General features: G+C 39.3%; 1 protein-coding gene across 1 annotated transcript in view; it reads right to left on the reverse strand.

Annotated features, from left to right (window-relative positions):
• LOC132816077 (E3 ubiquitin-protein ligase HECW1-like) overlaps positions 1–14,445 on the reverse strand; it is a 356,118-nt gene that overhangs the window by 36,632 nt on the left and 305,041 nt on the right. The window contains exons 22-24 of the mRNA XM_060825506.1: positions 10,433–10,531; positions 5,474–5,603; positions 2,381–2,527 (exon numbers count right to left, since the gene is read on the reverse strand). Coding sequence (XP_060681489.1) covers positions 2,381–2,527; positions 5,474–5,603; positions 10,433–10,531 — 376 coding nt within the window. The remainder of the gene's footprint in view (positions 1–2,380; positions 2,528–5,473; positions 5,604–10,432; positions 10,532–14,445) is intronic.

Consider the following 14,445-nt stretch of genomic DNA (forward strand, 5'->3'; position numbering starts at 1 on the left):
TTGAACTTGAACTATGATTCAGTGAAATACTCTTGCAGCCTACCTTCTGTCTCGAGTTGACAATTGATGTAGGTTGTGACGCTGACCGGGGTATCCAGGAGAAAGAAGTTGGATTCCAGATGATAGAGACATGTGGTCCCTTACAGAAATAACTGGTGACATTTCCCACCCCACCCGTCCAACCTCCATGGGAAAAGTTTTAGTGTCAATGGGTGCAGGAACTGAGGCTGGTGGGTGGGTAGTTTGATAGGGTGGAGAGTTTGATAGGGTGGGTAGTTTGGTAGGGTGTGTAGTTTGATACTACTGGCCTTCTTGCCAGTTTGCCAGGATCATTCTGTCTCTAAACTATAGTCAAGCAGCTTGGATCACACATGGGACAACTACCTGCTTACACGTAATAGGCAGTTTTTTGATAAGATTAAAAGTCCAGTTAAGGTCAATGTTTAAAGGCAGACTGGAAAGCTTTGGCTCGGCCTGTGGGTCCCGGCAGCAGTGGGAACAAGACAATTGCCTCCAGTATGCCGTTGGGATCTGCAGCCACAGCAACCTGTGAAGGGCTTTCCCCAGTGGCCAGTTTTTAAATTTCAAATCTATTAGAAGTGCACCTTGAGATGGAGATTTCCTGCCTCTCCCTCAGCTGCAAGAGCAGGCTGCAGTTTCTTCTATTCCTTCTCCATCTTTCAGTGCCCACCCACCTCTCTGAAATGCATGGTGAGTGGTGCTTCTGCTGAATAGTTAGTCACTACAAGCTAAAGTTACTGCAGGTGACTGCTGTCCGTGTGGTGCAGCTTCAGGACTTGCTTTTGACAGTGGGGTCCTGGCTGAAAAAAAGGAGAATTCCACACAAAGAACACCTTCTGCTTGCTGGCAATTTAAGTGGGGACATGCAGGAACAACAGTCCATTATTTTAATTTCTGACTATTATTTCTGGCCCTTCAGCTTTGGCAATAGCTTGACAGCATACTGAAACTTTCTAAAGGCATTCAGAAATTTTGACAGGGTGCATGTTTTTTGAGAACACACATTTTTTGGTTCAACACCAGAGATTTTTCAACACAGAGGAAGGACTACTATGCTGTATAGCAATCCAGCTGAAAATGTGTTGCTGGTTAAAGCACAGCAGGTTAGGCAGCATCCAAGGAATAGGAAATTCGACGTTTCGGGCATAAGCCCTTCATCATCTTTCCTGATGAAGGGCTTATGCCCGAAACGTCGAATTTCCTATTCCTTGGATGCTGCCTAACCTGCTGTGCTTTAACCAGCAACACATTTTCAGCTGTGATCTCCAGCATCTGCAGACCTCATTTTTTACCTGTATAGCAATCCAGTCAGTTTCAATCACTGGTTCAGTCCCCATTGTTCCTGCAAGTTAATTTCCCTCAATTGCCTATCGACTATTTTCTTGAATTCATTGATTTTTCTCTGCATTCAACACCCTCATAAGCAGTGTGTTCCAGATGATTACCTCTTGCTGGGTAGTAAACCTCTTGCTCATACAACCCCCTCTCCACTCCCAAACATTGCTTGTCCAAAAAATGCCCCTATTCTTGCACCTTAGACTAATAGGAATAGCTTTTCTTTATCTGCTGTGTCTAAGTCTGTCATAATCATGTACACCGCTATCAAAATTTTCTCTCTATCCCCTTTTGTTCAATGACTAAATATAGAAAAGAACTGCTTATAAATGTAGCCAATTATACCAGCCAACTCCCAGACTTATTCAAGTGCAACATTTTATAAAAAAATCCTATTTTCACATTACACTTATAGCATTATTCAAACAAAGCAATAAAGTGTATTTATAAGACTGATGCATCATATTAGAAACTTACTTGTGTTTCATAACTTCCATTAGTCATGATGTTCATTAGATGCCTGTGTAATCAATTTCAGAGTTCTGAATGGGAATCATGGTATTTAAAAATGTTTAGTTCAATATTGAAGTTTTCAGTTTGATGTGGTTTTGCAAATCATGTTTCCTTACTTTCAGTAGCATAGACTGAGTGACAGGGCTGCAGGTATTGGATAACCAACGAATCACAGCCTTCAGTTAGTGCTGAGGGTTGAAAGGTGTGTGCGTGTGGTTGTGTGTGTATGTGTGTATCTGAGTGAGAGAGAAAGAGAGAGAGAGAAATTATGGCTGAATGAGAGAGTTCTGGCTGTGGGATGGTGGTGGATGGAGGAGGAGGGGCTGATGGTGTTATGTGAAGTTGGTGACAAATGTAGGTTGGAGTCAGGTAGAAATAGAGATTCAGGTCCTGCAATTTGCTTATTCATAGAACAGATTAGGGGTGCGAAATGTCTTCATTTATATAATTGGAGGAAAACTAGAAAACTGAGTTCAGTCTAACTACAGCCAGCCCAGGTACTTCCACCTACCTCATAGAAACCTCGAACCAAGGCTTCCGTCTGCTGAACAACACCTCTTTCCACTCTCCACTTCACCATACGCTCAATGTATTCCTTTTTGTTTTTCTCCGATACTTGAATGTTGGCTCCACCTGTCTTGAGTTCTCGTTCTGTGACCTATGAGAAGCAAAGTTATTATTTGCTAAGAAAAGTGAAGAAAAACATTAGAATTGTTTGAATTTATAATAGAATTTAAAGAAAAAACAATTCTGAATCACTAAGGATTTCTCTGTGTTTAGTGGTTTCTTATTGCAATGGTTCCTCAGGGAATTGGTTGTCTTGTCTTCAACCGTTGGCATGGCAAAAGCCTATTCCCATGATGTATTGCAGTAGATGGGAATGACAGCTTCATTAAGTCACCAGAAGGGAATCAGTGGAAGGCAGAGCTACACCACGGAGTGAGTTTTTGGAAGGGTTTGTCAATGTATTAAGTAGTGGTATTAAGTACTGTTGCAAAACTTGAGTCAGATAGTCGTGACGTTGGATCACGCATCAACTGTTTCTCCTTGCTGACACAGATTGAACTGTAATACTGAACTGCAGGACCATGCTACTTGTAACAGTGAGACAGAAAGCGCATGTGTGAAATGAATGAAAAAGGAGACTATGTAAATGAGCAAAGACAAAAGACAAAAATGAAGGTACTCCAGGTCAGAACTCTCCCATTTATCTTTCTGTCATGATGGCTAGAAAAAAGAAAATCATTAAAGAAAGAGCAAGTTCTGAATTGTTTCCGTTATGATTGAATGTCATGAAGTTCATGGAATGTGGGTGTCCCTGGCATTTATTACCTATCTCTAAATCCCCATGAGAAGGTCTTAGTGAGCTGTCTCCTCAAACCACGGTAGCCATTGGAGTAGAGCCACTCACAATGCCATTAGGGAGGGAGTTCCAGGCATTTGACCCAATGTCACTGAAGGAACCAAGTCAGGATGGTAAAAATTGCTTGGAGGGGACTTGACAATGCTGGTGTACCATGTACCTGATGCCCTTGTCCTTCTAAGTGGTGCACTTTGCAAGTTTGGAACATGCTATTGAAGGAGGATTGGTGAGTCACTGTCTTGTAAATGGAACACACCATTTCCATTGTGTGTCAGTGGTGGAGGGAGTGTGTGTTGACGATCTTGTACAGGTTGCCACTCAAGCAAGATGTTTTGTTCTGCATTGTGTATGCTTCTTGAGAATTGTTGCATCTGCAGTCAGTGGAGAATAGTCCATCACACTCCTGACTTGTGACTTGCAGATGATGGACAGGCTTTGGGGAGTCAGAAGGTGAATCACTCACTGCAGATTTCATAGTCTCAAATGCTCTTGTAGCCACAATATTTTTATAGTCAATGGTAACCCTAGGATGTTGATAGTGGGGGATTTAGTGATGATAATGCTATTGAACCTCAAGAGCAATGGGAGATCCTGCCTTTTTAGAGATAGTAATTAATTGATGATTACATGGCACAAATGTTTCACGCGTGTCTGTGGAAAGCATTGTTGCTCCTTCTGGTCCACAGATTTGATATGGAGATTTTTGTCTTCTTGCTAAGCTCTTCCTCACCCCACTCCAGCTGCTGAGTTTCCTGAGGCCCAGGTAAAATTGCCATGGTCCTACCTGACCACATGGCTGTTCTCATTAGTGACAGAGAAAGAGACGACTGGTTTTACCTATATGTCATCACATCTCTGCTGATGACTGAGGGTGAGAAGGAGAGTCCTTCATGGTAACCTCACATGATGTAGAAAATGAACCCATGCCATTGGCATCACTTTGCATCAGATACCAGCAATCCAGCTAGCTGAGCTAACTGACAGCCCTGGAACTGCAGGAAGCCCTGATAGGCACAGCAGGATACATTTAAGGATCCCGACCTCGTTAATATATTTAAGATGCCGATTACCTGTCTCCTGAGAACAGGTTGAGTGCCCACCTCTTGCTTCACATCTCAACAAAACTGTAAAGGCTGTGGATTAGAGCTGGATTTCTGAAGCATTTTCGTTTATCATCAGTTTAATGCCTCCCTCTCCTACCCTGCACCCAATCACATTTACCCTCCCATGTAATGGAGGAAGACAGTGATGTGTATGATGATGCATCACTGACACCAGTGCTCATGTTCAAGAGTCTGAGATGACGAATAGGCTGTACAAAAGAGAGATATATTTACTAAATGTGGCATGTACTATCATCTAAATAATGGAGTTTGTTGAAACCTTATAGTTTCTCATAGATAGATGGAATACTTAATGCAGAAGAGGCTATTAGTTACTAAAAGAGACACTCCAAATATTCTTTGCAGTTGACAATCCAACCAACATTAACATTTTCTTTGACTCACCATGTTTAAGAAGCTGCTTTTGGAGAAGCTTTTCAACAGTGATTATAGCTTATATTGATTCACAAACTATGTCAAAATAAACATAAAATATAGCACAGGTCTTATGGAGGATATTGACTATGTTTCCTCATGAGCTTGCAAACCTGTCCAGAATTTGAAGAATGTCTCTGAGCACATGCAATTGCAAGAATCATGCTGATCAACTGCAACTTTGGATCAGATTGATTGACATGAGTGGAATATTCTTTAGAATTACTTTTTTGCTGTCTGTGGCCATCTTTATCTGATCTGGCCTACATGTAATTCCAATGTGGTTGACTCTTAACCGCCATCTGGGCAATTAGGGATGGGCAATAAACGCTGGTCTGGCCAACATCACCCTTGTCCCATGAATAAAACCCAAATGTGTGCCTAAAAATGTTAGTCAAGGCTCAATTTCAATAAGCTTCCAGCTTTATTTGTAGTGCACAGTGAGTTGCGCCTGTGAACCAGGGATTCTGCTACAGTTCTCAGTCAGAGTTTCATCGATTCAGGCTATCTCCAACTTTGAGTTCGTCAGCTGTTAGATCATGGGTGCAGAGAAAGGCAGGGCAGTACTGAGGGGGTAATGTGGAGGGTAAAGATTGTGGCAGGCTCAGGCCAGCAATTATTGTCACGTTTTTATTTCTTCAATGTTATTTTTTGTGCTTTGCCAGTTTAGCCTGTTGTTGTTGTAGACACAAACCACACAAACCTGCCCAAACACCTCCTCATTAACTGTAAAGGTGAGGTCAAGAATATCAGTGATGTCATTGTCCTTCATCCATTGTAGACTCTGGTGGAACTCTTCATCCAGATATTCCAGATCACTCAAATCACATGGTCTGAAAGGAAATAGCAGATAATTTAAATTAGCAGGTTGTTAATTAACTGAACAATTTATGATTGAATTTCACTATTTGTAAATTTGTTTAAGATTCATTGGAAAACACAGAACCAGAAAGAGTATTAGTTCAGTTGCTTGGTTCTTGAAGGCAACTAATAATTCTTTCAATTGTTTATCTCCTCAAATATCTATCCAAACCTCTCAAAATCTGCCACATTATCATGCCTCCATTGCATTTCTTGGAGGCCTAGTCCACACAGTCATCATCCTGTATATAGAATTTTACAGTCTAAAGTTTAAACTACTTTCCTTCTTTGAAGTTTGAGCCAGTGTCCATTGTTTATAGAGTTAGTAGCAATTTCAAAGAAGAGTGTCACAACACAGTTGATTTCTTCCTTTTTGTATCTTGGATACTTAATTATTTCCTAATCTTTCTCGTCAACATAATATCTTCTTGGCTTCTCAGCCTCTCCTCAGAGTTCTAGTGTTTTAAGTTAGGCATCAGTTTCCACGACTGCTAAATTTCCACTATTTTGTTGTACATTGCCTGGAAATATCAACAATGCCAGAGGTTGAACTTACCAATGATTTGCGAATTCATTATCTCTTACTGAAACTTATGTTCCAACCCCTTAACTGTAAGTCCCAGGCTTAGACTGCTTTATCACAGATACATACTGAACCATAGGGAGCCAATCCTCCAGTTATACAGACAGCTACATTATATTTGCAAATTCTGATAACTGGCTGACTAGAAAGACTATCCACAACAAAGAACATGCATGGCCATTGGAGGATTGTGAGTTTTTGAAATTTCCTTCTTCAAAAGGCAGAAGTTTTATATTTGTTTAAGGCAGAAACCAATAGATTATTGATTACCAATGGGATGAAAGATTATTGGATTGAAATGTAAAAATTGAGGTTAAAATTAGATCAGCCATGAGCTTATTGATGGTGGAGAAGGCTCAATGGTCTGAGTAGCTTATTCTTGTTCCTTGTTTGTACATTAGTGACTGTTATCTCACCTTCTATAATTTCCATGATCTTTGTAACTGATAAGCCCTTCCTTAACATTTGAAAATCTCTTTTTTCTCCCCACATTTTATTTCATTGCCAAAACCCTAGTTTTCACTTCCAAATCATTTATGTTTTTTCGTGTTATAAGTTAACTACTTGTACAGTAAAATCAATAAATACTTGTTAAAATCTAAATTTAGCACACATTCAGATTTTCCATTGTTATCAAACTCTGTCACTCGCTGAAAGCCCTCCTGTGTTTAAACAAAATCTCTTGCAAACAAGAAAAGAGCTGGCCTAGAAGTAATGGACTGGATAATATTATTCTTATCCTATAATCATTTACAATGTCACTATCCGTAACTCAATCCTGGCTCCCTCTTAGTATAAGCGCAGCAGGTTAGGCAGCATCCAAGGAACAGGAAATTCGACGTTTCGGGCAACACATTTTCAGCTCGGATCTCCAGCATCTGCAGACCTCACTTTTTACTCCCTCTTAGTATACCATACCTAATCTCTATGTTAGATTAACCATTCTTAGAATGTCTCACGTACTTTATTTATAATGTATGTTCAGCTTATTGTCTAGTTTTCTAGTTTGTCCCTTTGCTGTTTTTTAATGATTTATCTAATGTTAGTTACATTCCAATCTTCAAGCAATAATTCCATTTGTTGTGATTCCCTGAAGTTTGTCAGAAGGACATTACTGATTTAATTGGTCACTATCTTTGCACAAATTACTGAATGAATCTTTCAGGTGTCACGAATCTGATATTTCATAACCTTTTGAGTCTCACTATATAATGGTTAAGGATTAATATTTTCCTTTCTGAAACATTATGTTTAATAACCCAAGTATTTAAGTGATAATAGCAACTGAAAAGAATACAGTATTATTGTATTTTAAAGAAATACATTTTTCCAGAAAGATTATATAGTTACCTTTCCTAAATACCTCAGTAAGCTTAACCTTGGGGTGGGGGGGCACCTAACCCATGTAGGTCAAGAATTAATTCGATCTGATCTTCATGATGCACTGAGTTACATAGTCTTAACAGAGACTTTGGTAGGTGTGCTACAACTGGCGTAATCATCAGTAGATTGTGAGGAAGGAAGTTAACATCTACCGAATGCTTCCCAGCAACCCACGAAATGAGTGCGTAAAATTGTGAGAAGAGAATTGGGCTGACTTGCAATATTCAACAAGGGTGAAGGTTTTTCCAGCACTCTCTGACATTAAGTACTGAAATGCTGACAAGAGTAAAGTACAAGGATATGATTGATACCCTTGCAACAGTGTTCCAATAACAAGCGTTTAATTTTTGTTCAGTGTTTAACTATATTAAAATTTCTGTATTAATAGGAACTATGGATTTGGAGTGAAAGTCAGTAAATCAGTCTTTGGAGCCTTCTCCACTATTGTGTAGATCATGGCTGATCTGATTGTACTTTCAACTCCATTTTCCTGCATGTCCACTTCCCTTTCCTTCAACTCCTCAGTTACCTTTGTCAGTTGGATTTCTAGTTTTGAGAGATTTCTTGTATATTTTTCAATAAAAATCAGATACAAAATAATAAATTAGTTCTCTGCCATTTCTCTTTTCTATTATAAACTCTGCCTTTCATGGGCCCACATTCATTTTGGCCAAATATTTCCTCTTACATGCCTATGGAAACTTTTACATCGGTAATAGGGAAATGTCGATATCTATTATAAGTGATATGATATAACAATGATCTGATTGGGCATAGTTAGTGGCATGAATTATAGAATGGGAACACATATTTGATGAAACATTTGGCGTTTTTTGGAGAAGTTACTAACAACATTGATAAAGGAGTACCTGTATACTAAGATTTTGGAAGGAGGCTAGTTAAAACATTAAACACATGGGATAGGAAGTAATGTACTGGTATGGATTGAAGACTGACTAACACAGAGAAAACAGAGAGCAGGAATAGATGGGACATTTTCATTTTGGAGGCTGTGACAAGTTGGATACTGCAAAGATCAGTATTTGGCTCCCCATTGTCCGCAATGCATGTCAAAGGTCCAGATGTGGGGAACCAAATGTAATATTTCCAAATTTGAAAATGAATGTGTGTTGCGAAGAAGATGTAAAACACTTTTTTTGGACTGGCTTAGTGAATGGACTAGAAAATGATAGATGGAATATAATGTAAAAAAATGTGAGGTAGGAGGTACAGATATGCAGAATATTTCTTAAATGATAAGAGGTTAGAAAGTGTAGGTGTACAGGAGGACCTAGGTGTTTCTGTGCCCAAGTCACTGAAGGCTAACCTGCAGGTTATTAGGAAGGCTATTGGAATAGTCACCTTTTTATTGCAAGTCGGTTTAAATACAGGAGTAGTGAAGTCTTGCTTCAGCTTGATTCAACTGTATCTGGTGAACTATGTGCAGTTTTGTCTCTTTGACCCTGGAGTGCCAGGTGAGTTTGCTTTCCTTCTCGCACAAGAGATATTATTGCCATGGGGAGTGCATTGAAGGTTCACCAGAACTGATCTTCAGATTGTTGTGACTGGCCAATAAAGAGAGGTTAGGCAACTGGGCCATATTCTTTATTTTGAAGAATGAGAGATGATTTCCTTGAAACTTGCAAAATTTTCCAGGAATGAACTGGGTGGACACAGATAAGATGCTTCTCCTATTTGGGAACTCAAATAACAGGCTTTACAAATTAAAAATAAGGGGATGCCAATTAGGTTTAATGTTTTTAAAGAGGTTGCATATATTTGAGAGTTAGGGAAGCTTAATCTTTGACTATGTTTAAGATAGAGATCGATAGATTTCTGATTACCAGAGGTGTACAGGATTATGGGTTTGGAGTGGATAAAAGGCATCGAAATGTCTGAGCAGTCATGATCACATTGATCTATAACCCAGTCTTCGGAGTAAATTGTAAATCACCTTTCTTGAACTTAAACAAAAGCTTTGTGTAAACCGTATGCTGGTGCATTCTCTATATCAATGCCTCAACCAATCAGAGTTCACTTGCCAACCATTCAACACCCTGATTCTTATGCAATATAAATTGTTTTTCCTTTTTTAATTTGGTATTCTTGTGATCCTGGGGGTCCTGAATAAATGCAAGTCAAAAAGCTTTGAAAGCATTTCTCTTCTTTTCAGTAATATGATAAAAATGAACAAATGTTCAAAATACTTTAATAGCAATTTACAAGTACATTAAAACCAATAAACATACCTGCACAATTATGTTAACTATCATCCTTGCAATCGTTATGAATAAATGTATGAAAAATGGACTTTTGTAGCAAAAATTTCATTGCACTTACTCCACCAGAGGTTGTGTGGTGAAGTAGGCCATAAATTGACAATCTATATTCCACATTCATTAAAGTATAAAACAATAGCATTGTTGGGCTAAGCTGCTGGCATTTGCAAAGACACTTCAGTACAATCTCTGCATTACGATCTACTTGAAGAATTTCATAGATAGTTCTGAGGTATTTCATGCATAAAATGAAACAGCAAAGCAGACTGGGAATTTCCAGTGTTAAATGTAGACTGCATGCTGAGGGATCACAGGAATGGTACCTTTCATCTGTTTAGCCTCAGGAAATGGGAATTTTATGATTTTAAAAGTCATAAAGAGTCATTCTTGTAAAAACATGTTTATTAAAGAGCTATAATTTTCATAGGATGACTACAATGTCATCAAAGAATTTTGCTTTGAAGTATATTCTGTTATTTATTCTGCAGCAATATCTGTGTAATTGCTTATAAAATCTGCCAGCTGCGTCTGCAGTTTGGAAAGGTTGTGCACTTACAGCCTTAGCAGTGCCTTATAGAAAGGCCTGGTGAAGAAGGCATCTAACAGGTACTGGTGAATCAGAGCAAGGCCCAGAATACGACCACTGAACCTGAACCTGAAAGGAAAAGAATATTTACAGTAAGAATTGCATGTAATAATAAGTAATCTGTTAAGTCAGCATTTCTCACGGAGCATCCATCCGCTATTTACAATTTGTCAAATTCATAATTGAAAAGATACCTCTAACATTTGGCTATTTAAATGTGGTGGAATGCCATGATACAAGATTAATCAGAATCAAATCTATTTTCAGGAGATTACACAGAATGGAGGTTCGGTACTTGCTTCAGAAAATGAGGAGGCAAAACACAGAAAGGCTTCTCAGTCAGAAAGAACAAAGGATGGCAATTTAATTTGTTTTTCATCCTCTTGGTTTGAAACTAGCTGACGCATGACATGCATATAAAAGACAATCAAAAACATATATTAATATAACAATATTAAATGTCCCATCACAGAAGAAAGGTCAAAAAATGAATCACTTTAAAAAGGAACTGGGATGGAACTAAAATGTTCCTAAAAGAGAAAAGTTTATTACTTCTCTACATTCCTCTGCTATTGCTAATGTATGAGTCTGCTAATCTGACATCGAGTACTGGAGCAGCTTTTCTTTTTCCAATGAAATATTAGGAAGAGTAAAACTATTGTCTCCAATCTCTGCTCCAAACTCTGCAACTTAGCTGCTGACCCCATACTTCTCTGGGAACTGAGGCTCAACTGGACTGTTCGCAAACCTGGTGTCTTGTGGCTCCAAGCTAACCATGTAACTGCACCAATCTGAGGGATATTTATTTCCACCTCCAAAACAACTCCTAACTTTATCCATCTCAGCTCATGTGCAACTAATATATTCAATCATTCACAAACAGAAACAGAGATTGCTGGAAAAGCTCATCAGATGGGATAGCATCTGTGGAGAGAAATGAGAGTTCACATTTTGGGTCCAGTGGCTCTTCTTCAGAACCGATGGTAGCTAGGAAATGATTGGCATATATGCTAAAGCTGGAGTGAAAGAGTGGGAGACAGTAAACGATAGGTGGGGATAGAGCCTAAAGAGAGAGAAAAACAGTTGGACAGCCAAAGGAGCAAAGGTCAGTCAGGGTGGAAATGAATAGATGCTGATGGGAACTATTAGTAACTGACAATGGGTTGTGTGTGGTAGCAGCCCCTGTGGTAACCAGCCTGGTGTGTGGGTGTTAGGGTAAGGACATGAGAGAAGGTGCCTCAAGCCCTAAAGTTATTGAGTCCAGAGTTCACAACCAGAAAACGAGGTGTTGTTCTTCCACCTTGCACTGAGCTGCATGGGTATACTTCAACAAGCCTGAGATTGAGATGTTGGCCTCGGAACAGGGTTGAAAATGTGTTGTTGGAAAAGTGCAGCAGGTCAGGTAGCATCCAAGGAATGAAGAAGGGCTTATGCCCGAAACGTCGAATCTCCTGTTCCTTGGATGCTGCCTGACCTGCTGCGCTTTTCCAGCAACACATTTTCAGCTCTGATCTCCAGCATCTGCAGACCTCGCTTTCTCCTCGGAACAGGGTGGCAGGAAACCAGAAGATTAGGGTCATTTTTGCAGACAGAACATAGATGTTCTGCAAAGCAGTCACTCAGTCTGCACTTTGTTTCCCCAGTGTAGAAGAGACTACATTGTGAGCAGCGAATGCATACACTAGATTGAGTGAAGTGCAGGAAAAGTGCTGCTTCACCTCAAAGGTATGTCTGGAACCTTGGATAGTGAGGAAAGAGGAATAAATAGACAGGAGTTACACCTTCTACGGTTGCAGGGGAAAGAGCCATGTGGCTGTGGGGACATGTTGGGAGTGAAGGAGGAGTGAACCATGGTGTCCCAATGGGAATTGATCCCTGCAGAAGGCTGATAAAGGAGGTCTCTACACTCAACAATTTTAGGGTTTATGTACCTTGTCAGCTACTACTAGACCTCATTAGCAGCTATTCTCCTCGGCTGTCCTTTACCCACCCTTTTGCCTGTTCAACGGTTTATCTCTCTTTGGGCTCTATCTCCACCTATCATTTACTCCTCCCCCCTTCCCCCCACAAATCCCCATCTCCTGCATAAATACCAGCCTTTTCTTGGCTGCCATCAGTTCTGAAGAAGAATCACTGGACCTGAAACATTAACTCTGATTTCTCTGCACAGATGCTGCCTCACCTGCTGAGCTTTTCCAGCAATGTCTGTTTTCATTTCCGATTTCTAGCATTCTCTGTTCTTTTGAGTTTTTTTAATATACCCAATCATTCCTTCATTACCTCTAAATTTAACTATTCCAATACACTCCTGACTGGTCTCCCACAATCAATGAATTTGAGATTGCGCAAAGCTCTGTTGCTTGTGTGTATTTTTAGTCAACCTATTTGGAAATGCTATGACACACCCCCTGGGCTGGTGACACATCAACTGTCTTCCCTGGCCCAGAGGTAGCCACAGTACCATTGCATAATAAGAGCTCTTCAGTGTGTGTATCCTTAGCTGCACCAAGTCCTGTTCCGCGTACTCCTCAGGTTGTTGACCTGCTTGGTCAAATAAGTGACTAATGCTAGCATTTTTGTCCTTGTTTTCAAATCCATCCATGACATTGTCCCTCCCTATCTTTATAACCTTCTCTAATTTCACAACTTACTGATATATGTGACCATTTGATTATGGCCTTTTGAACATCCCTGATTTTAATTGCTCCTTCATTGATGACCAGGTTTTAAACTATACAGGCTTAAGCACTGAAGTTCCATTCCAAACCACTTTCTTTATACGAGTTGTATAAAATATCTTTGGATTTTATATTAAACAACTGTACAAATATAAGATTTATTTTGCTCATGGAGTGTTGTATAAGAGGAGGGAAAAGTTGGAGAGCCAGAGAAACTTTGGGAATGAGTCAAGGCCCAAACATGGTCACTAACAGTAAAAGAATTAAAATTGAATCTGCAAAAGGAGCCAGAATTACTGGAATCACAATGTCTTGGAGAGCTGTAGGGCTGGAGGAGTTTACAGAGAATTAGAGAAGTGAGTTAATGGAGGCAGTTAAAAATGAGGATGGAAATTTTAAGATCAGGACATACACAATGAGGAGCATTTGTAAGTCAGGAAATCCTGCAGTCACATGCCAATGAGACTTGTGTAAGTTCGGATGTGCTTGACGGTTGTAATGATTTGATATTTAAGATGGTGGAAAATGGGAACCTGCCCAGTACAGCAATAGAATAGTCAAGTCCAGAGGTAAAAACATACGTGAAAGATATACGGATCTACCTAGATAGCATAGAGATGGGCAGTGTTATAGAAATGTAAGTAGATGGTTTTAATGATGGGTTGTTATGTGTTTGGAAGCTTGTGTCAGGATCAGGTAAAGCTTTCTTTAAGAATGTAATAAAAGCCATGTATGATTTATGGGTCCTGCTTTTGTCCATTTCTATATCAGAACGAATATAATGTACGCATCAATGCATAAATTATTGGAATTTTCCAGATGATGGGACAGAAGCTGACAGAGCTAGCTGACTTGCTAACTGCATTATTTAAAAGAAAAATCCATCTGCTCACTTTGATGAACATTCTGGTCAGTATTTTTGTACTGATACCCTTATAAAATTAGGACAATTCTTCAGCAAATTCTATCATCAGCACTTTTGTCCAGTAGGATAACTGTTAAAATCTTAATTAATGAATTCCAAATGCTAATTACATAGCAAAATAATACACAATTTAATTTTGAAATGGAAACTTGTCTATAAGGTCTTCCAATCAGAATATATGAAAATAACTGTAATATATGTAACTGTAAATGATTTAGGAATGAGTACAATACTCCTGTCTGGATGGGTTGAGAGACAGAAAAAGCTTATAACTCAATTAAAGTAGGTTGTTAAACTAAACACAAAAACAAAATACTGTGAATGCTGAAACTCTGAAACAAACACAGAAAGTGCTGGAGAAACTCAGCAGGTCTGGCAGC

The sequence above is a fragment of the Hemiscyllium ocellatum genome, chromosome 5 (assembly GCF_020745735.1).
Source record: "Hemiscyllium ocellatum isolate sHemOce1 chromosome 5, sHemOce1.pat.X.cur, whole genome shotgun sequence".
Classification (NCBI taxonomy): domain Eukaryota; kingdom Metazoa; phylum Chordata; class Chondrichthyes; order Orectolobiformes; family Hemiscylliidae; genus Hemiscyllium; species Hemiscyllium ocellatum.